Source organism: Lissotriton vulgaris, chromosome 3_1, assembly GCF_964263255.1.
Source record: "Lissotriton vulgaris chromosome 3_1, aLisVul1.2, whole genome shotgun sequence".
Classification (NCBI taxonomy): Eukaryota; Metazoa; Chordata; class Amphibia; order Caudata; family Salamandridae; genus Lissotriton; species Lissotriton vulgaris.
Window position 1 is genome coordinate 1,746,229,381 of NC_141689.1, and position 23,133 is coordinate 1,746,252,513.

The 23,133-nt window shown below is 46.7% G+C and overlaps 1 protein-coding gene and 1 pseudogene across 2 annotated transcripts in view; one reads left to right on the plus strand and one right to left on the minus strand.

The window, feature by feature from the left end:
- Positions 1 to 23,133, minus strand: part of ABHD18 (abhydrolase domain containing 18) — a 215,809-nt gene that overhangs the window by 88,758 nt on the left and 103,918 nt on the right. For both annotated transcript variants that reach the window (XM_086962179.1, XM_086962180.1), the window contains exons 7-8: positions 19,273 to 19,298; positions 11,505 to 11,643 (exon numbers count right to left, since the gene is read on the minus strand). In XM_086962179.1, coding sequence (XP_086818305.1) covers positions 11,505 to 11,643; positions 19,273 to 19,298 — 165 coding nt within the window. The remainder of the gene's footprint in view (positions 1 to 11,504; positions 11,644 to 19,272; positions 19,299 to 23,133) is intronic.
- Positions 3,471 to 4,955, plus strand: LOC147728400 (uncharacterized; annotated as a pseudogene).

Genomic DNA, 23,133 nt, shown 5'->3' on the forward strand with positions numbered 1-23,133 from the left:
GAGTCCCTTTTATTTTTTAGAGGAATGCGAAAGTGTTCTAGCACCGGCTCCGTGGTGATTTTCCTCTTGAGGAGGGACAGTTTCCCAGTATTGGCGTCGATGATGACTTCACGACGTTCTTCCTCCGCGAGTGGTTGGAGCCGAGGTTTAGCCACCACCGGAGACGCTTTTGGCGTCGACACCTCCTTCGAGGGCACCCCAGCCACCTGCTTTGGAGCGAAGGCCTTCGGCGTCGACTTCGGCGGCAGGGTGAAGCGGATAGGCTCTTGTGCCTTCGACGGCTTCTGCGCGGGCTTCGACCCGCCAGCTTCAGGGTCGGGAAGCTCCGCGACCTTCCGAATCCGCTGCAGGGACTCCTGGACCTTCTTCGAGAGGGCTGGAGAGGGAGCGACCGTATCGCTTGATTTCCTTGATTTTGGAGTTGTGTCGGCGAGAGGCAGTGTCTTCGGAGTCGACGCGGCACCCTCCTTGGCTCCGGCGGCCGGGGCCGGGGAAGCCGAGCCTTGGGATCGCCTTGACGCTTCTTTGAAGCCTTCTTCGGGTCGTCGACCGCGACCATCTTCGGCGCCGACGCAGCCGCGTCGGACGACTTTGCTTTCGGCACCGACCCAAATGCCTTTGGGTCGGCCATCTTGGCTGGACTGTCCATGTCGGCCATTTTGGATTTCTTAGGTTTTGACGCCTCCAGAGCCTTCTGTACGGCTTTCACTTTCGGTTTCGAAGCCGGAGCTGTTGAACCCGAAGGCTTCACTTTCGGTTTCGAAAAAGTGAGTGGCACCTCCAAAATGTCCGTGGCCGGGCTCGTAGGCGGGGCTGCTGGACTTGTAACAGGGTCTTGGGTAAGGCCCGAAGGCGATCCCTCGACCTGGGCCGTAGGCAGGGGTTCGACCCCTGAGTCAGTCCGGGGGTGCTCGTCCTCAGAGCTATCCCCCACAGTGGCAAAGGCCGTATCGTCGTCCCCTACCTCGTCGTCGGCTTCGTCAAACTCCTCGTCCCCTGCGTCGTAGGCCTCCCCCTCGGACGCAGGGCCAGAGTCCGAAACCTGCTGGACATCGTCGTCTCCGACGTCTTCTTCGAAGATGTCGTCCGGCGGGGGCGCAGACAGTTTGGCCTGGAGTCTCGCAGCCCGACGAATCTTGAGGGTCTTTTTGCACCGGAACTTCGAGCAGGCCATGCACCAGGCCTCGTTGTGGTCCGGCGACAGACAGGTGTTGCACACTGGGTGCACGTCGAGGTGCGAGTACTTCGCGTTGCAGACCGGGCACCGTTTAAACGGAGTCCGTTCCATGGCTGTAGCGTCGAGTGGGCCCGTCCGCGCCGAGAGCACGCGGAAGGGCAGCGAGAGTTCGGAGCTGGAGAAAACAGTAAACCCGAACGAAAACGATACCGGCGCCAAGCCTAAAGACCTTTTGGTCTCGAGTTAAGTGAGTTAACAACTATCGGTTCCGACAGAGGGAACCGACACACATCCGAACCCAATGGCGGAAAAAAACAATCTGGGGATGGAGGCGATGCCCATGCGCACTGTAGTCCAGGGGAGGTGCCACCTATCTCGTGATACTTCGAAGACTCTTCCAGGACAACAATGTGCAATCATCCGGACCCAACACTAGGCGGCGATCTATGCACAGATATGAATTCAGCAGCCCACATGCCTCGAACACACAGTCCTCTTAGCAGCCAGGATATCCGTACATTCAGCACAAGCAGCAGAGCTAATAGCTCTCACACAAGCATGTGAGTGGTCTAAAGGAAAACGAGTCAACATTTACACCGATTCACAGTACGCATTCGGGGTCGTCCACAATTTTGGCATTCTATGGAGAGAGAGAGAGGTTTCCTAACCTCTCATGGAACAAAGATCCAACATGGAGATCTTATCCTCCAGCTACTAGAAGCAGTACACAGACCCACAGAAGTAGCTATACTAAAATGCAAAGCACATACCAAAGTCATAGACTATCACTAGAGACAATGCTCTGGCGGACGCCACAGCTAAACATGCTGCTCAGACAGGAACACTAAGCACTGAAAACATCACTAGAACTATCTGTCCAGTTATCGATCCCACCAAAGATGTGTAGACATCCAAAACCAAGTCACAGAGACCGAAAAGAGAAAATGGGAGGAAGAGGGAGGTACACACACAGATCAAGGTTGGGTAACAAAAGACAAGTCCAAATGGTTTCTCCCTGACATAATGGTTCCCGTAATGATAGTAACTGCCCATGGTCCTGCCCACCTAGGAGAAAAAGGGATATTAGACAGTCTGAATTTGATATGGCACAACAAGCATCTGCGTGCAGCAGCCAAACAAAAAGTACGAACCTGTATGATTTGCTGTCAGTTCAATCCCGGGAAAAGTGTATCAGTTGAACAAGGAGGGTTCCATCCTCCAGATCACCCCTTTGAAGTCCTCCAAAAGGATTATATCCAGATGGAAAGATGTCGAGGATACAAGTATGTCCTCGTAGTGGTCTGTACCTTAACCCGATGGACTGAAGCTTACCCTGTCCCAGACTATGGTGCCCAAATGACAGCTAAACAATTGGTTAGTGAATTTTTCCCAAGATATGGGTTGCCCAGAGTCATCTACTCTGACAATGGACAACCTTTCTCCTCTAAATTGATGGAAGCGGTTTCCGTACTGTTAGGTTACACCTGGAAATGTCATTGTGTCAGACATCCCCAAGCAGCAGGCCTGGTGGAGCGGCACAACCAGACATTAAAAACCAAATTGGCAAAAATATGTGCTGAAAAGCAAATAGACTGGGTGACAGCTCTTCCAGTTGCCCTGTTTTACATGCAAATGGTGGCACATTCTCGGACGGGCCTGTCACCCTATGAGATCACATATGGGAGACCTCCAAATATCTGGGGTGTCCCATCTCCTAAAAAGCTAACTGATATTGACACAAATGTACTGACAGATTACTTGGCTTCTTTGATGTCTGCACTACGTTCTTGCCGTTCACAGGTGGCTGCAGCCTTTCCAGACAAGACCACGCTCGACGAGCACTCCCTTCAACCTGGCCAGTGGGTGCTCGTCAGGAATTTTGACCGAACCAGCCCTCTGGAAAGAAAGTGGACGTCTCCCAAGCTGGTGCTGCTCACAACGAGGACCGCCGTCAAAGTCGAAGGACGAAAAGGATGGCTCCATGTAAGCCACTGCAAGCCTTTCCACGGACCAATTCCTTCGGACACTGCTGTTGATCCCGAGACCAGAGACACTAAACCATCAGACTTTAAAGACATTGAAACGACAGACTTTATTTCACCCCTTCCAGAACTTTTGCCCAAAGAAGAGTACAAATCGCGGCTGCGATCTTATCCAAAACAGACTTGAGACATTGTGCCAGACCTCGACCTACCAGTGCCTAATTAAGCCCAAGACGGACGCTTGGTGAAGCAGTTGCTGGGGAGTGTCCGGTCACTGGCACATACTTTACTCAGACTAAGCAGCCGAAATCATGAAGACAAAGACTCACTGCGCAAAACTATCCCAGAACAAAGTTCCCGTTTTTCTCTCTATCATGATTCTTATTTTCTGCATCATGGCTTGTCTAGATTGGTTCCTTCATCTAGCCTTCCCACTTTCTTCCCCTACGCTTTTGAACAACACTGCTATGCATTCACACGTAGATCTTCCCCCACATCTCGAAAGTAGGAGAAAAGAATTCTTCAATAACACATTCATCTCCACACTCCATCAACACCAACTAGTTATTAACAAAACCAACTGTTGGGTCTGCGGCTTAATGCCACACTCCTTACACGGAGGTATGCCTTTTATCCCTCTCCCTTTTGGCTATGCTGGATCTACCTATGCTCTCTCTATGATATTCTCCGCCTCTGTTAGAAACATCCCTGAAACCAAGACCAAGAACACTAGTACCTGGAACGAGATAAAAACAAAGACTGTGCGCGCTGTTCAAAAGATGGTAGATTTCACTGCAACATGGGGACGAGCAGATAATAGTGAAAACACCAGTTATTCCCTCTTTAACGACACTACCTCCTTTAGAGAAACATTCTCAGTTCAGAAGAGACAGACAGAGCAGGGAGGATGGGCTGTGCCTCATAAGGGCCTGTTTTGTGTAAGAGGTAAGGGCAAGGGTCAGAAGATGGGAGACAGTGAGTGTAATAAAACGTACACCCTACCTGACTTAAACTTCCCAACAATGACCAACGCCCCCAACACTTATTTTATTTGTGGACCTCACGCACGTACGTGGCTACCTCAAGGCTGGTCCGGGAAATGCTACATTGCATTTCTCCTGCCCCCTACCTACACCGCCCCAGCAGATTATCATCTAAGTGATCCTCCGAACGTGATTAAAAGACGGCGAAGGGGGGTCATGGATGCTGAAGACACAGTGGATCAAGAGGCTGGCGATTTCTTCAAAGAAATCATCCCTTTCTGGGGGCCCATGATCAATAGCCGCCACATAGGACAACTGACTCGTGTAGTTCAGGGAGCCATAAACTAAACAGCTGGTGCATTAAGTAACATCACCGCTGAGATGGCTTCCGATAGACTCATGACGTTACAGAACCGTATGGTCCTAGACATCATATTAGCGGACAGTGGTGGCGTATGTGAACTGATCGGATCCAGCTGCTGTATATACATTCCAGATAATGCTCCCTCAGTATATGCTGCCATTTCCCGCCTTCATGTACTTTCAAAGAAGCTAGACGCAGACACCAGAGCCTGGTCCCTGACGGGATGGCTCTGGGGCCTCCTGTCCTCATAGGGGTGGAAGATCCTTACGATACTAGGTCTTGCTCTAGCCATTCTCTTCACCTGTTGCCTCTGTATTCAGTGTGGCCCAGCTCTCTGTAGTTTCTGTACCACTGCCTGCATTCCCAAACCCCAGTCCAGAAAGAAAGAAAAGGAAAGATTCATGTTACAGGAACAAGTAGACGGCCTAATGAGTATAGAAGTAGACTAATAAGAAGAAGAATTTTAAAGGGTATATATGGGACAAGGAGGGAATGTGGAAAAAGATTATTTTTCGTAGTTTATGTCCCATCATACACCCTCTCAGTCACATCCCCGAGCCCATCATGTCGGAAAACAAGCAAAACGAGAACACGAGCAAACCCGATCACGCGCACACAAAAGTTGCACATGCACTCTCCTTCCTCTAAAATTCAAAGGTACATTCGTATGGCTAGGTCGATGTCGAGAAACAGCTTCCTCACTCAAACTGTACATTCCTATGGTTAAGCCGATTCCGAGAACAAGACCCCCCATTTGTAACAATTTCCCTATAGTCGGGCCGATTCCGAGAAATAGGCACCCGTTTTTGCTAAACCACGACAACCAATTCCGAGAAGAAGAGCCCCCGTTTGCTGAAAGACACGACACCAGACATCCTGTCAACAACCAGTTCTCCTTTTTCTCTCTCTCTCTTATCTAAGGAACGAGCCTAGGATTATTTCTCAATGCTCTGCTTCTGCCGTGACTGCCTCATGATGAAAGACACAGTCACGCTTCTTCCTGTCATGACTTCTGTATGATTTTGAGACAGTAACGTTGCTATGATTTCTGTAAAATTACGACACGGCTATCCGAGTTTTACTGACTTCTGTATTGTTACAAACGCAGCTATCCGAGTTTTGCTCAAGGGAAGCTCCTTCCTCTTTTCTGTGTATAAATACCATGTCCTCTTTGATGAAAGTAGAGATTCTTCCGATCCTCCTTAGGTGATGGAGCTCTCCCTTAACTCGAGTTACTGAATAAAGATCCTGAATTCGAACCACCACGGACTCTGCTCTTCATACTTGACCTTATTGATATTATAGAAATTCCGATCAAGGTAAATTACTAAAATATTTACCACACTGCTCAACCACATTAACCCCTAATGAGAGTACTCTGGAATTTCAAAGCAAGCCCCTGTACACTCATAATGGAACCCCTGGACTCTTTACACGGTATATCAGATTCTTGATATATTACATAAACAGCCAGCTTCCCACCCCTCCCACTAAAGAACACTTGCCTGCCACCAGACAAAGCCAATATGATCACCTTAAGGCGCGTCACTGGCTTACCCACCTGTGTGCATTAAGGTTTTTCTGCATACTTTATAAGGCAGTCTAGATCACCAAACCAGACTACTGGACAGAAAATCTCAACTGGCACCAGAGGTTAGTCCAAAAACAAGAATGGGAAGGCAGCCTTTTTCTCGTTGACCACCACTCTCTACAAAAACCTCGATCTTGTGGTAAGATGGGTCATTTCTTGTTAATCCACCATGCTTATCGAATGTTTGACTTGTAACTTCGTGCAAACATAGGTCCTTTTGTGTAACTATAACCCGAAAGCCTCAACACATTTACATTTGAATACAGCTAAAACTGCATCAGCAACTAAATATCTGGCTTTGCTGTGGTCAAATAAAAACACAAGATAAAATAAAGCCGTGTAGCTCATAAAACGATGCTTCTTTCTTAATAACATGGTAGGAGATGATTCAACTGTTAAACATTAAACACAACTCATTCCTTTGACAAATGACGACCCAGAAAAACAAAACAATAGGACAAAGAAGAGGAGAGGAAAAACACTGGGCTGAGATGGTTTGATCACCAAGTAAGATGACAGGTACCATACTTGCATTAGTGTTTCAGCTTAACTCATAATTGTTGCCTCCGAAAGCATTCAAGGAAAACAGAGATGGACTGCTTGTGGCATATAGGCTGTTTTTTACACTTCCCCTTCTTGCTACTTTGTTATGCTTACATGGCATACGGTTTCCATCCCAGATGGTGGTAGTAACAAAGCAGCTGAGACAGTAGGTGGTCTTAAAACCTTGACTGCTTTCACAATTAACCTCACAATCTAGTCACACACCATTTCCCAAAATATTATGCTATGTGGCTAGAACCCATTAACCACCTATTGATACACATGAAGCTTGATGGAATGCAGTGCAATGGTAGTTCATTTTTAAAGGGGCATGGAAGATGGTCGTGATTCTGCATTGATGAGTATATTTATGTATTAGACAAACCTTAAACAAGCATTTACAATGCAATGGTCTCAGCATTATTAAAGGTAGAGCTATTGGCATTGCTCATGACATTTTTTTTTTCTTTTTAAATCATAAATAAATGGCATTGTCATTTACAATGTCAATAGCTTAATCACTCGCAAATGCATGACCTATTGCATTTACACCCACACAGAGCCACACACACAAAGCCACCCACACACACATACAGAGCCACCCAGAGTCATTCACGTAGAGCCACCTACACAGAGCCACCCTCACACAGTCATTCACATAGAGCCACCTACACAGCCACCCTCACACAGACAGAGCCACCCACACATAGAGCCACCTTAAAAAAAGCTATCCACACAGAGCCACCTACCCTTCTCTATCCAAATAACGGAATAGCATATCCACCACTCAAATTACTTCATACTTCACTATACTAATTTTCAACACTAATCCGTTATGGGCTCCAGAGTAGCATCTTACTTGCCAGAAAAGCGCTTCAACACCTATCAGGGGTAACAGGGGCTACATGAATGCAAACCTTTCTTCCCTTTTATCCCTGTGCTACCCTTCTCACTCCAAATAACTGACTAATATCCACCACTCAAGTTACTTTCATATTTCACCATACTAATTCAGCACTAATAGTTTATGGGGTAGTGTGCTTCAACACCCCATCAGGGGTAACAAGTGCTATATAAATACAAATCTGTTTTTCCTCTTCTATCCTTCTGCTATCTTTCCGAATCAAAATAACTGACTAACCTATCCACCACTTAAAATGTACTTGCATGTTTCACTATACCAATTCAACAAAAATCCTCTATGGGTCCCGGAGGAGCATGCTACTCGCCAAAAAAGCACTTTGATGCCCCATTAGGGGTAGTAAGCGCTATAAAAATTCAATTAAAATACAATACGCTAATTGCAGCAATGCTCGTAAGTGTAGGTACTCACTAATTGGAGTACCCGTTAGTTTGGTTCTGAGAAGTGCCCATACTCTCCCATTACACAAATTGCAAGTGCTGTGAAATGCAGGTACTCACTAATTGGAGTACCCGTTGGTTTGTACTCTCCTATTACACGAATTGCAGCAGTGCTGGGAAGTGCAGGTACTCACTAATTGGAGTACCCTTTGGTTTGCATTCTCCTATTACACGAATTGCAGCAGTGCTGAGAAGTTCAGGTACTCACTAATTGGCGACCTGTTGGTTTGCACTCTCCTATTACACGAATTGTATCAGTACTCGGAAGTGCAGGTACTCACTAATTGGAGTACCCGTTGGTTTGCTCCTGAGAAGTGCCCATAATCTCCTATTACACAAATTGCAGCAGTGCTGGGAAGTGCAGGTACTCACTAATTGGAGTACCCGTTTGTTTGCACTCTCCTATTACACGAATTGCAGCAGTGCTGGGAAGTACAGGTACTCTCCCTTTCAAATGAAAGAAGAGCAGGTACTCAGTGCCGGACAGTACCTTGCCATTTAAAGCCCTGCCCTCATCACATTCTTCAGGGGGGCACCCTCATTGTGAATTACGCCACTGGGGGTAGTGTGTGCTTTATTTTGCTGAATGTATTGTCTTGTAAGTTATCACCTCGTGTTTGTTTTAATGTGGCTTACACTGAGCGCACGCACGCTGGTCCTCCTCCAGCCCTTACACCCTCACACCTATGTATCCCCTTGGATGCGCCCCCCCCTCCCCAGTTACCCAGTCTATACTGAGCGTGGCTCAGGAGCGGAGAGCTGCAGCCCAAGCTCAAGAGAGACACCCCCACCACCGAGAGCAAACCTTATGTCCAACTCAGAGCGCTGCAGCCCCAGCTCAGGAGAGACACCTCCGCCTGGAGAGCAGAGCCTCCGTCCACCTCAGGAGCACTACAGCCCCAGCTCAGGAGAAACACCTCCCCCTCGAGAGCAGACCCTACGTCCAGGGCAGGGGGACCGCAGCCCCAGCTCAGGGGAGACATCTCCACCACAGGAACAGCGCCTCCATCCGGCGCAGGGCGAGCACTGCAGCCCTAGCTCAGGAGAAACACCTCCGCCTTGGAAGCAGAGACTCCGTCCAACTTAGGAGCACTGCAGCCCCAGCTCAGGAAAAAAGATACTTCTAGCTCAGGAGCAGAGGTTCCTTCCATTATCAAGAGAGCCACAGCTCCAGCTCAGGGGAGACACCCCCACCACAGGAGCAGCGCCTCCTCCTCAGGAGCGGAGCCCCCTTCCAGTTCAGGGGAGACACCTCCGTCTCGAGAGAAGGGACTCCGTCCAACTCAGGAGCAGTCAGAGCCTACCTCAAACTCCGGAGCTCTGCAGCCCCAGCTCAGGAGAAGCACCTCTAGCTCAGGAGCGGAGCTTCCTTCCATCAACGGAGAGCCATGGCTCCGGCTCAGGGGAGACACCCCCACCCCAGGAGCAGTGCCTCCTCCCCAGGAGCGGAGCCTCCTTCCAGCTCAGCAGCACCACAGCTCGGGTGAAACACCTCCATCTGAGAAGCAGATCTCCGAAGCCCGACACGGGAGAAACACCCCACGACACATACACAGATGCACACACACGCCCAGGCACGCTCAAACAGACACACACGCGCGCGCACACACATTCATGTTTCCGTCTGCTAGGCTGGGAGAAAGAGTTAATTTCAAAATCCCCGAGTGTTCACATCTATGGATCTTATGGCCATAATTCACAGACGTAGTCGTCTGCTGCGTTGAGGCAGGTGTCAGCACGGCACAAGTACGGGGTCTCTGCAGCTCTAACCCCAATAGCCGGTGAGGAGGAGCAAAATCGTAAGGGCACCGCTTCAGGGGTCTCTCTACCACTGCTTCATGTTCCAAGCTGGTCTCCGGCTAAGGGGCGGCAACAACCGAACAGGACCCCGGGGAGATGTGGCCCCTTGGGCCCCGCTTCAAGAAGGCTTATGATAGGTCTATGATGCACAGCAGGGCAGGCGGTCGCTGTGCTGTGGGTAAACTCACCAATGTGGCCTCCAAAGTACTCCCACGCCGTAGCTGTACGCGTTTGGTAGGTGTCGGTGGGGGCCCGCTGTGTACAGACCCTGGGGCCACCGCGTAGTAACTCCGCTCTCAGGTGTGGGTCCTCCCGCCACACCGCAACTGCGTCGGCGGAGCGCGGCCCCAGCCGGGCCCGATGCCGGGGGCTCGAGTGTGGCCCGAGCCTTCTGCCCTCACCAGCCCCGCATTGCTCTCCTTACCTCCACTGGAGTCTCGGGGCCGCCACTCCACCGGTTCTCCTAGGGGCCGCCAAAGGGCTCACGCACTGCTGGTTCTGACTCTGGTGCACCGAAGGGTCTCTGCCGCAGCTCCTGTGTAGGCCCGGAGCCGGGGCCTCGATTTCTGCTGCTTCCGGCCGGTTCTGCCTCACGTCGCCGGGAGTGTCGCGATGGCCGTCTCTTGCTCCGGCCCTCCTAGGGGTCGCCAAAGGCCACGTGTGACGCCGATCCCCTTCCCAGAACTCGTCAGACTACCTTCGAGCTGGAGCAGCCAGCCGCAGGAGCCCTGGCCCGGCCCCCCTCCCGCAGCTAATGGTCTGAGGAGGAAGAGGAGGGAACGGGAAGAAGGTGACAAAGGCAAACAACGGGCCTTATAGGGAATCTGGCAGCCGCCGACTGTGCAAACACGGGGGCTCAATTCCCTCTTTCACGGGGGGCACAGCACAGAGGTGCTTCTGTGGTCGGGGGTGGGGGTCAATACACGCGGCAGCAAGAAAAACAGAAAATGGCGGCCGCAAACATCCGAACAATTTCGGATTCGGGGCGTGTTTTGGCGTTCTGAGTGACAGATGACGTCACAGTTGGAAAGAACGCCAAAATACGCCCCCGAATCCGAAAGAGACGAGGCTTTATTGGAGTGACGCCTGTCTCCTCCAATGGCTGGCCTCCGTTTAGGAAGCCAGCCAATGGAGGAGAGAGGAGGAGAGAGGCGGGTTCAAGCCCCCATACTCCAAATCATTAAATCTCCGACCGGAGACTGCGCAAGCGCAGCCTTTAGGTCCTCGACCTAAAAAATTTACCCGGTCTTCATGGTCTCTAAAACGTACTCAGGATATCCAAAAACAAATATGCTCTGGATAATATTTTTGACATCACAACTCACTGGTACTTAATTTTCCTTTGAATATTTGATTGCGAAACAATAACAATAACAATGAAAATCATGTTAATGCATTACTCAGGATAGGTCAAAATAAATGTGTTCTTGGTAATATTTGTGACACCACAACTCACTGGTATTTAATTTTCTAGTGGATCTGATTTCAGAAGAGTAGCAAAGAAATTCATGTTAATGTCTATATTCCAAATGTGGCCCAGTTCTACCCGAGTTAAGTTACATCAGTTAGTTAACTAAGTGATGATTCACAAAATCTTTCACTTTCCATCGACTGTCAGGTTGGAATGAATTAATCAGATTTCCTAGAATTTGTGCACAACTAAACAAATCAATGAAAAAAGACTTGAAAAGTAAAGACTTACGTGGCCACCCATGGATATACCAGTCAGGCCAAGAGGACCATAACCTTCTCTTTCCAACCAATGTAATAGAGCAGCAGATTCCAATACAAGAGCTCCTCCCATGACAAAGAGGTCTGAGACATTTTGTAAACACGATCTCCTGTACTCCACAAACAAAAGAAAAATAGCATGGACTTTATTTTACTGATTCCTGTCTTGAATTCAAAGAATTTGCAAAACTGGATCATGGATGTAGCAGCAGATAACAGAACTCAAAGATACTTCACACTCCTTTCTAATGTATATGCTAGATTATTTTGCAAATTTATAATTTTTTAGGTTAGCACATCAAATAATACATTTTGGTACATGAAACTAACAATACGCAAGATTATATAATTTAAAACATGAATAAAAAGACAATCAAGAAAAATGATGTACATGTAAAAGGGGCTTCGATAAATTTCTCAAACCATTAAACTTGGACTAAAAATGTGTGTAAATTCTTCATCATAAAAGATAATTACCTCGTAGAAACGCAACAATAAGGCTGTAGTTAGTAGCGGTTTCCGTTAGTAGGATTAACCTGGGAGACACCTCTAAGCAACCAAAGGACTTCAAAGGACAATGACCACCCAGAGGTGCTGCTTTAACTGCTTAAACTCACCACTACCAGAAATACATCCTTTTATTTTCAGCCAGTAAAAATGCCTGCTGAGCTGTCATGGCAAACAAATGGTGGTCGACTTTGGGACAAACATACTGCCCACTGTAACAGATGTATAATTCTGTCATCAAGGCCTAAATTAACATGGAATTGGAAATACTATTTTAACTACCTAATGAGTAATGATTTGTATATATTTTGACCCACCAGCGGATCCGCACCACCAAAAGGGCATCGTTCAAATAGCGGCTAGATAGCAACACCCACAACAGCAAGGAACTCTTCAGCATCGTCAAAGAGCTCTCCAACCCCAGCGCCAACAACAACGACATCACACCAACACAAGAAAGACCTCTGCAACTCCCTTGCCACATTCTTCCACCGCAAAATCGCAGACATACACGACAGCTTCGGACCCCAGACTCCGCCTCCAGCCACCGAACCACCGACCCCCACCACCATCCTCAGCACCTGGACCCCCATCAGCACTGAAGACACCACACATGTCATGAACACCATTCACTCTGGCTCCCCCTCCGACCCTTGCCCCCATCACATCTTCAACAGAGCAGACATCATCATCGCACCCCACTTCCGGAACATCATAAACAACTCCTTCTCAGCCACCTTCCCTGAGAGCTAGAAATCAACAACCTTCTGAAGAAACCCACAGCGGACCCCAAAGACTTCAAGAACTTCCGCCCCATCTCTCTTCTTCCCTTCCCGGCTAAATTCATCGAGAAGACAGTCAATAAACAGCTGACTGCTTTCCTCGAGGCAAACAACTCGCTCGACCCATCCCAACCGGATTTCGAGCCAACCACAGCACCGAGACCGCCCTCATCGCAGCCACTGACAACATCAGGACCCTAATGGACAACAGAGAAACAACCACTCTCATCCTCCTAGACCTCTAGGCTGCCTTCGACTCCGTATGCCACCGCACCCTGATAAACCACCTCTTCAACACAGGGATCCAAGGAAAGGCCCTGGACTGGATCACATCGATCCTCTCCGAAAGAACCCAGAGAGTCCGCCTATCCCCTTTCCGCTCAGCGGCTACCGAGATCATCTGCGGTGTACCCCAAGGCTCCTCGCTCAGCCCAACCTTCTTCAATATCTACATGAGCCCCCTCGCCGCCATCGTATGCATACACAACATCAACATCATCTCCTACGCCGACAACACCCAACTGATACTCTACCTAACCAAAGACCCAGCCAACGCCAAAACCAACCTCCAGGAAGGAATGAAAGACGTCACAGAATGGATGAAACTCAGTCGCCTGAAGTTGAACTCAGACAAGACGGATGTCTTCCTCCTCGGACAATCCCCTTCCGCCTGGGACGACACCTGGTGGCCCACAGCGCTGGGCTCCACACCAAAACCCACGGACCACGCACGCAACCTGGGATTCATCCTGAACTCCTCCCTCACTATGACCAAGCAAGTCAACGCCGTCTTGTCATCTTGCTTCAACACCCTACGCATGCTCCGTAAGATCTTTCGGTGGATCCCCACCGAAACTAGAAAAACCGTCACCCAGTCCCTCGTCACCAGTCGGCTGGACTACGGAAACGCCCTATACGCAGGAACCACAGCCAAACATCAGAAACGACTCCAGCGCATACAGAACGCCTCCGCACGACTCATCCTTGACATCCCCGCCACAGCCACATATCCGCCCACCTGAGAAACCTGCACTGGCTCCCCGTCAGCAAGAGAATCACATTCAGGCTCCTCACCTACGCACACAAAGCACTCCACAACAATGGCCCAGAATACCTCAACAATCGCCCCTCGTTCTACAACCCCACTCGCCAGCTACGCACTGCCAGCCTCGCCCTCATCCCACGGATCCGCAAAACCACCACCGGAGGAAGATCGTTCTCCTACCTGGCAGCCAAAACATGGAACTCACTTCCCGCACACCTACGACTGACCGAGGACCACCTCACCTTCAGGAAACACCTCTTGGCTTTTCGAGCAGTAGCGACACCCCCCCCCAACCCCCCCCCTCCCCCTCCAGCGCCTTGAGACCCTGACGGGTGAGTTGCGCGCTCTATAAATGCTCTGATGGATTGATTGATTTAATGAGCACTAATGGAATGGCCATTATGTGAGAAAAGCGATTTTGCCCCATTATAGGAGGCTAAGCAGTGGCAGGCATATCTTCACCAGTGGGAACTATCACCCGTCATCCACAGCAGATAAGCAAACTGCTTGATGGTCATGGGGGCATCCCCACATGCAACAAATAGCCCTCTTTCCTCACAAGGCCAGAGTTCTATCACAAATAATGTGAAGGAGTAGGCATTGCAATGGCATAGAATGCCCAAGTTTGGAGCAACTTTTTGTAGGTCTTAATGTGAGAGGTGATGCCGAGGACAATGGCGGGTCATGAAAAGACACGCCACCTTATGGAAGTGTTCCTGCACTCAGGAAAAGGCTACACAGGACGCTTCTTGGTAGGGAGGTGGGGCCAAAAAAATACAAAAATCAAGAAACACCATATTATACAGGATTCACATTTCTTCTTAACACTCCCATGGAATAGAGAGGAACTAATGCGTGTAGTCCTGCCACATCATTACACACAAAGGATAAAATGGAGGGGCCCTAATGAAAGATCGTACTACTACCTATCTAAATGTAACCTCACTGGAAGTACGTTCTCAAAAATTATAAAATCAAGGAGGGGGGGAACAAGAAAAGAGAGATCTACAATCGTGGTATAATAACAAAGTTAGGGCCAGAGAATTGTGCACCCTATTTGGGGGGGGCTAGGGGGGTAGCTAGGGGTGGGGCGGGGATAGTACTTAGTCCTCTTCTCTTTTAATCTTGTCATAGGAGTCCACATAATAAAGATATTTGGTCTCCTAGATACAGTTTTAATTTCCTTCTCAATTCTTTCTGCACTCTGCCCCTCACCAACCTTAGCTTCGGTCCCTTCCTTAAAACACCTCAGTTTCTCCTCTAGGCCAGAAGAGTTGTAGCCCACACCAAGGACCTTGTGGCCTTGGTGTTAGGATGGAACCCTATGATGAAGCAGGTCACCCTTGGGTGAGTGAGGGTTCTCGTCCTAAGGAAGGTCTCCCCCCACTAATAGGGCACACAATTCTGTGGCCCTAACTTTATTACATCACAATTGGGGATCTCTCTTTTCTTGTTCCCCCCTCCTTGATTTTATGAAGTCCCGCCATACCAGTGCTTTATTGTGGGTGGATGTAATCGCTTGTGATTAGGCACCATATGTCCATTTACAGCCTCTGTTTAAAAGTACTTGCACAACTCTTTTTCTGGTTTACGTTATCTATTGCTTCATTGTGGAAAGGAATATCACAATCTCCACTACTGCATTCTCTACAGTGGTGAATACCATTCTATTGAATATGATGTTCAGCATATTTCATATAAGAGTCCCTAAAGAACTTTTAAGTAAAGTATAAAAGAAGTAACCGTTTGTCTGGTGTTCAGTGGGATCCACTTGAAAATCTTGCCTAGCATTTTCAGGATGTAGAAGCATGATAAGTAGATGGCATTGATCTGTCTGCTCATGGATAGGTTGGTGTCCAGGATGATCTGGAGGTTCTTGGCATGGTCCCCAGGTGTGGGTGGGGGGGAAGTTTGGCAGGCCCCCAAGAGGCGTCCCAGGGGAGAGTTTGTTGCCGAAGATCAGGTATTGTCTGTGTTGAGCTGAAGGCAGTGGTCTTTCATTACAGCAGTGATGGTGCTCATGTAGCTGGAAAAGTTTGCTTTATCAGTATTGGTTGAGTCAGTAACGGAGAGGATGAGCTGTGTGTCATCAGTGTAGGATACTAATTTGATGCAGTGGGCTCGCACGATGTCCACGAGGGGTCTTATATAGATATTGAAGAGTTCTGGGCTGAGCAACGATCCTTGAGGAACTCCACAGATGAATTTTTTGGGTTCTGAGGTGGGGGGAGTTTAATTCGTGGAGTTCTGTCCGAGGAAGGAGGATATTTACTTGAGGGCCAGTCTGCAGATACCAAAGTGCTCGAGCTTTCTGATAAGTGACTCGTGGGAGACCATATCGAAAGCAGCAGGGAGGTCGAGGAGGATGAGTACGTCAGTTTCCCTTCAGTCGCGGATGCTTCTAAATGTAATCGGTGGCTGCAATGAGGCTGTCTCTGTGCTGTGGTTGGTGCAAAAGCCTGATTGAGAGCAGTCTAGGAGTAGATGGAGTTCTAGATGGCCTACGAGCTGGGTATTGATGGCATTCTCAATTACTTTAGCTGGAAAAGGCAGGAGCAAGAGGGGTCTGTAGCTGCTGAGGGTGTTGGGCTCCGCTGCTGGTTTCTTCAATAGGGCATAGACTTCTGCACTTTTCCAGCAAGACGGAAAGGTGGTAGTGGTTATGAAGGTGTTGGCGATAGCAGACAGCGCAGGGGAGATGATGGTTCTTCCAAGCTTGAACATGAAGTGGATGCATGGGTCTGATGGGGCTCCTGAGTGGATGGCATTCATCAGGGCGTGGTTTCTTCATTCGAGAGGGGCTTCCAGTTGCTTAGATGCGGTTTGGCAATTAAGGAGGTTACCGGCTGGTCGGGGAGTTTGTTTTGGTATGCTGAGGATCAAATGTGTTGTAAATTTTGGCAATCCTCTATTCGAAGAACTTTGAGAGGTCTTGGCAGAGTGCTTGAGATGTGATGATGTTGTTTGCAGCTGTGGAATTTGAGAACTCCTTGACAATGGTGAAGAGTTCTTTGCAGTTTTTGAAACTGGCTTGGAGTCCGAGAGTTGAGGCCTTTTTCTTTCTGTTTCATAGTTGTTGGTGGTAGAGGTTAAGGACAGCTTTGTATGTGGATCTTGCGGTGGTGTTTTTGTACTGTCTCCATTTTCTCTCAAGTTGTTTGCAGTGAGGCTTGGACTCCCCAAGATCGTTCATGTACCAGGTGGGTCATCTCTTTTTACAGGTCTTGTTTTTGGGGGGGGGGGGGGGGGGGGGGGGGGGGCTGAGGGTGAAGCGGTAAGAATGGTGCAGTCAATGAACCATTTGTTGAAGAGCTTGGTGTCAACATAGAGTTTCCTGGTATGGTTGGGTAGTCGTTCCTGTAGGGTCTTGGTGCTGGTGCAGTTTTCGTTGGATATTTTGCCCCAGTGTCTTGATGTGGCTTTGGAGTTTTCTGGTGGGGTGTCTTCGAGGACCGGTATCTTGAAATGATTTAGTGGTTAGACCAAGTGAGCAGGGTCACGTGGTTGGTGGTGATCCTGTTGATCGAGATGAAAATAGGGTTGAGGGTGTGACCTGCTGTGTGGATTGGTCCTTCGACGAGCTGGGTGAGTCCAAGGTTGCTGAGACTGTTGAGGAGAGCCATGAATTTAAGGCCTGTGGTGTGTTCCAGGTGAAAACTGAAGTCCCGGAGGAGGATGTAGTTGATCTGATGGAGAGAGGAGCAATGACGTCTGCGGTGTGGTTGCAGAAATTCACTTGAGGGCCTGGGGGATGGTGGGGGAAGGTTCCCTTAAGGGTAGCATTAGAGTCTGTTCGTATTTGGTAGTGGAGATCTTCCATGAGGTTGGCGTTTGAGTTCATGGAGTTGGTGCAGTCAATCGTGTTTTTGTAGATGATCCAGAGTCCTTCGCCTGGTTTGTGGGTTCAGCCCTGGTGTAAGATTTGGTAGGCAAGCGGGATGGCTGCAGAGATGTCCAGGGTGGAGGCTGGGTTGAACCATGTTTCGGTCAGCACAAGGTCAGATGTGTTGTTGTTGAGAAAATCCCAGATTTTGGTGGAGTGTTTCCAGAGGAATCGGACATTCAGGAGCATGGCGGACAATTGGTGCAGGGTGGTGGTGATGTCAGCCGATTGTTTGGAGGTGGTGATGTCAGCATCTGATGTGTTGCAGGTAAAATCGCAATGGGTTCAAGAGAAAGGTTCTACAGTGGTGCTGGGGGATGCACTGCAGCAGCGGGTTTGCCGGTGTTTGTTGTTTAGGTCGTGGAGCAGTAGTGGGAGCATTCGTTGGTTCTGGTGGTGGCTGTGGTTGTAGTTTTGCATTAGATGGCCATGGGGTCATAGTTCCTGGCGCTCAACATGGTCCAGGTGCAGACGTACTTGCCTTTGGAGCACCAGTGGTGCCCCCACTGTGAGCGTCCAAAGTGCGGTCACGCTGCAGTCTGCATTATGTAGGTCTTGGGGTAGTGAGGCTTCTGTTGGCAGGAAGAACGATGAGTGTGAAAAAACGAGGCAGGAAAACCTCTGCCGCGGCAATGTCACTTGGTCAAAAGGCAGCAACTGGATCAGGGTGAAACAAGCAGGAACTGGAGGCCATTGGCAAGTGGCAAGCTAGGTGCCCAGGATGGTGAGGTCCCAAAGGCATATGCAAATAAACTAAACATTTTACTAAAACAGGATTCATAATCAACTTTATCTAGAGTGGACACATATTACAGTGTGAAATTAAGAAATATTGCCTTAGCCTAACTGCATTAGGGACACTCATATTTTTGCTCTAAGATAAAAAACAATGCTACCAGGCTGTGCCAATCTTGGCACCTAAAGCCTCCGAATCATGCTTGGCATTGGAGAGGAAATATTCTTAAATAGCTTGCCCAGCTCTGAAAGTTTGCCTGTCCTTATCTATTTAAAGGTCGAGTCTGTACCATTCCACAATGTAGGTTCTGCATTTTTTGTGTAATGTTTTTGTCCACACGATCTCCATTGAAGCCCCTTTTAGAAAACATAAATGTGTGTCCCGTATATGTGTGCCTTGGCAACACCCTCACATGGTGCCACGGGATCCCCTTGTCAACTGATTAAGTGATTCATACACTAATCTTTATATAATGAACATTTTTTGAGTACAAGATCAAAATGAGCACAGGCTCTTTCACAAACACTATAAACTTATTTTTTCAGCTCAGTATAGAAATACAATTTGACAAAACACTGCTCTAGTAAATGAAGGTGTTCTTATGGTACAATTTTGCCATCAAAACAGAATCTTAACTGAACAGTATTGAAACTATGTTGTAGGAATAACATTTTACCAAACACATAAAATAGGTATATCTGCCTCTTTGTGACAGACTGCATGCGAACATTTTCATTCACCTGAGCAGGATTGATCAATGCTGATAGAGTTAAATAAAAAACTTACACTTGATCCTTTGGTTTTCTGCAACCATGTTATTTCATGTTAAGGACAATTATTCAAACACAACTGCAGTTATTAAAGTATATGATAACCAGCTCTTTCTTTTACCTAGCCCTTAAGATACAAAAAATTTAATTAATTAGCATCAGTAGTAATACAAATGAAAATAAAATATTTCGGGAAGATTGTTAGATTATTTTCTCCACTACCCCATTGTTCGATAGGGACCACCCCAGAGTGGAAAAGGTCACTTACCACTTGAGTTCCAGGGACACAATACTGTGGCACTCCAAATTGGATATGCAAGTGACTAGAAATGTATCTGCTCACCCAAGGTTGCAGAGAGACTTAGGAACTCAATATGAACAAAATAGATAACCCAGAATAAATTCTATATCTGGTCTATTCTGAACCTCATAAAAAGAAAGTGGCTTTAGAAGTAAAATAGTAAACTTAAACACAAGAAATATATTGAACTCTGGAAGGTATGAGCACCTTATATGCCCAAGACAAAACAACAACTGAAATACGTGCCGACTCCGACATCACTATTAAGACTTATTATGCAATAAAGGCCATCTACGGTTTGGATTTGTTAATTGTTGCAAATCCAATTTTGATTGGTGACTAGCAATGGTAGACCGGGAGTCATCTTATCGAGTTGCACATCTTATAGTAGTAAATGAGTTGATCTATTTCTCCTGCACGGGGTGGGGTGATACCATACCATGCGTATGCGACCAAGTAATGAGCAATGCAAGAGAGCTCTCCACTCAATTTCTTATACAGTGCGAGACCCCCACCAAAAGGGCAAGCCAGTTACTCGGACAGCATTAGGGTGGTGGGAGGCCTCCAACAAATGGATATGTTGACATGGTAAACTAACGGGTCAAACAACCCTAAGGGCAGGTACAGTATTATCATAAGTGACCTCACTAGAGGTCTTCAGAGGTTGGGACACATTTGAAATCTCTACATTTAGTGCTGTAGTGACAGGTACAACACTAAAACCTTTTTTTGGGAAATCAAGGAGGAGTTTGGACTATTACACACAGTTTTATAGAGATCTCCAATTGAGACATTCTAGGAGACCATGCCTGTTGAACATGAGGAAATACCTGAATACAGTCCCCTCAAATTCAAACTAGCAGTGTCTCCCCTCCCCCTTGTGTGGAAAATCTTTTGCCTTTATAAGACCTTGACTGTTAACTCCTCTGATACTTTCAATAAATTGGAGAAAATGGGAGGCAGGCATAAGGGTCCTTGGAGGATGAGGAATGGATGTTTGCGATTTTGGCCCAGAAGAATGCAGCAATCACAATCAGACTGCGTCCAATGCAGTTTAAATCTCTTCACAGTGTCTATTTGAATTCAACATATCTGTGCTGCCTATAGATAAGCCCTGGACCCAGAATGTTTGTGAAGTGGGGCCGAGGTCAGGGATTTTACCTATACGATCTATATATAACAAAGTTTGATGACTTTCTGGGAGGGAATTTTTCAAGTCTTTGGATTAGTGCTACGAAGGTTGCTCAAATGTGCATTGTGTTGTACAGTGTGCAGTATTATGAAGTTTGTATTATTGGCTTTGACATGCCCTCATGCCATCTTGAATTCGGACTGTCTAGCTTGAGCTTTTTGCGCATACAGGCAGGCCCTCAGATTACTCAAGTTGTTTAGGCTATTCACGTTCAAGGTTGTTTTGTTTTCGGAGATTGTTTTCTGCACTTCTGGAGACTTTCATAAGCTTCCTTTAGATAAGAGCTGATCCATGCGAGAGCGCAGAAGGAACGTGGAAACTCTTTTGCCTATGGAATGCTTGCATGGAGAGAGGCCACCTCCAGTAGGTCTTCTTGGTGCAGAGGAGGGCCGCTCTGAAACCTCTACTGTGCTTTGAGATAATAAAGTTGGGATTTTGACCTAAATGACGGGCGCGTCTACTTCAGTGTTGCAGAACCCAGTTTGCTAAGACTCTTAACCCCGGCTGTGAATCCCCCAGTCTGGAGTGGGCTAAGATGCAGTGTTTGCAGCCGGTGAGGTGTTTATTGATTATTGACATTGTGATGTGTGAGTGTGTCTTGGTGCACAATCAAGTCTCCAGTGGCTATAATAATCATTGTGATGTGTGAGTGTGTCTGTGTGAACATTCCAGTCTTCAGTGGTTATAATCAACTGATTTCTTTAGTGTATACATCTTTCTGATTTCTTGGAGTGTAGGTCCATATTATTATCTGCTTGTATTTCGTTCTATATTGTTATGTATTCTATGTATTTAACAGTTGCATTTGCTTACTGATAATTGTAATTTAATTGCTTGCATATATATAGATATATATATATAGATTTCTAAAGCACTCCACTTGCCACTGCCATTGGCGCTTCTGTCAGGAAGAATGGAGCACAGACCACAGATAAGGTGCTGTATGCTTATTTTATTTTCCCATCAGCATGACGGCCATTACGCGTTTAAGCTCCTGAGAGCCTTGATCACATGATGCGCAGTCTAGTCAGCTGATCTTTTTTATACCATTTTTTCTTATTTGTGTTTAAAGTCATATGTAAACACAATTTTGTCATACATATATACACAGTTTTACCCTAACAATCTGTTTTCACTCTTTACATTTCAAATGACATTTCATTCGTAAATGTATATATGTACAGAGCAGCCACTGAATTGTGGTATAAATACCAAAAACTGTTTTTGTAAATACAGCGGGCTTGCTGAGTACTCAGCTACCTTTGTCTTAATTCCCTTTCAGTGTAATTAATTTCATTAGACTTTATATGGGTTAAAAACATTTGGGTAATACACCTTCATTTGTAAAACTTTAGTAGATTTGTGCAAAATATGTAAATTTACAGTACTGTTTAGAATGTTTGACCTCCTCGGGCACTGGGAATTTAATTATTTTTTCATACAGGTTTAAATACCATTTCCAGTTGTAACCTGCCATCTCTCTATGAGGGTTTTGGATGTTAAAACAGAATTAATAAATACAGTTTACAATAAAAACCTTGATCTAAAAAATGTTCTGCTTTAAAACCAGAGATTATATTTTAAAGATATACATATTTCCTGTGCAAATTCCGCATAAAATACAGTACTAGTTTGATTTTAGCACTTTGTTGTAACCTACAAGATTGTAAACAATTAAGCAATAAAGCCTGTGTAAACATATGACTGAAAAAGTGAAATTAGTGCAATCAAAATGTATTGAAGTGCTGGTGCAATTTATCTCCTAAGTGTAAAGATATAAAAAATAGATCTATAAAAACGTTAAAATCATTTATACTTTTCCGACTGTTGTTCCTGTTTGGCTTTTAACAGCATGCTTCATAGTGAGATAAGTGGCTCTGTGTCTATTTGCATGTAATATCTCACTAATAGCCTTGAGTTGTTTAGAGACATGTATAAAGGTCTTCGGTGGTATTTAACCCTCCTGGGCTTTTAGAATCGAATTCTAAGATGTACTGTGTTTCTATCTTTCGTAATGTTCTTTCCCTGTCGCCGCCACTTTTGTTAGCTGGTACTCGGTCTATAAGATAGTATTTTAGATCTTTGGGGTCTGAGTGATGGTATTCCTCGAAGTGACGGGCTACAGGGTACACAGGGTCACTATATTTTATTGCTCCGACGTGTGTATGTGTGTATGTATGTGTGTATGTGTGTATGTGTGTATGTGTGTGTGTGTGTGTGTGTGTATGTGTGTATGTATATATATATATTATATATATATATATATATATATATATATATATATATATATATATATATATATATATATATATATACATACATACATACACACTCACCCCCACAGACACACACATTTGAATGTTGTTCATTTGACATCTGGGAAA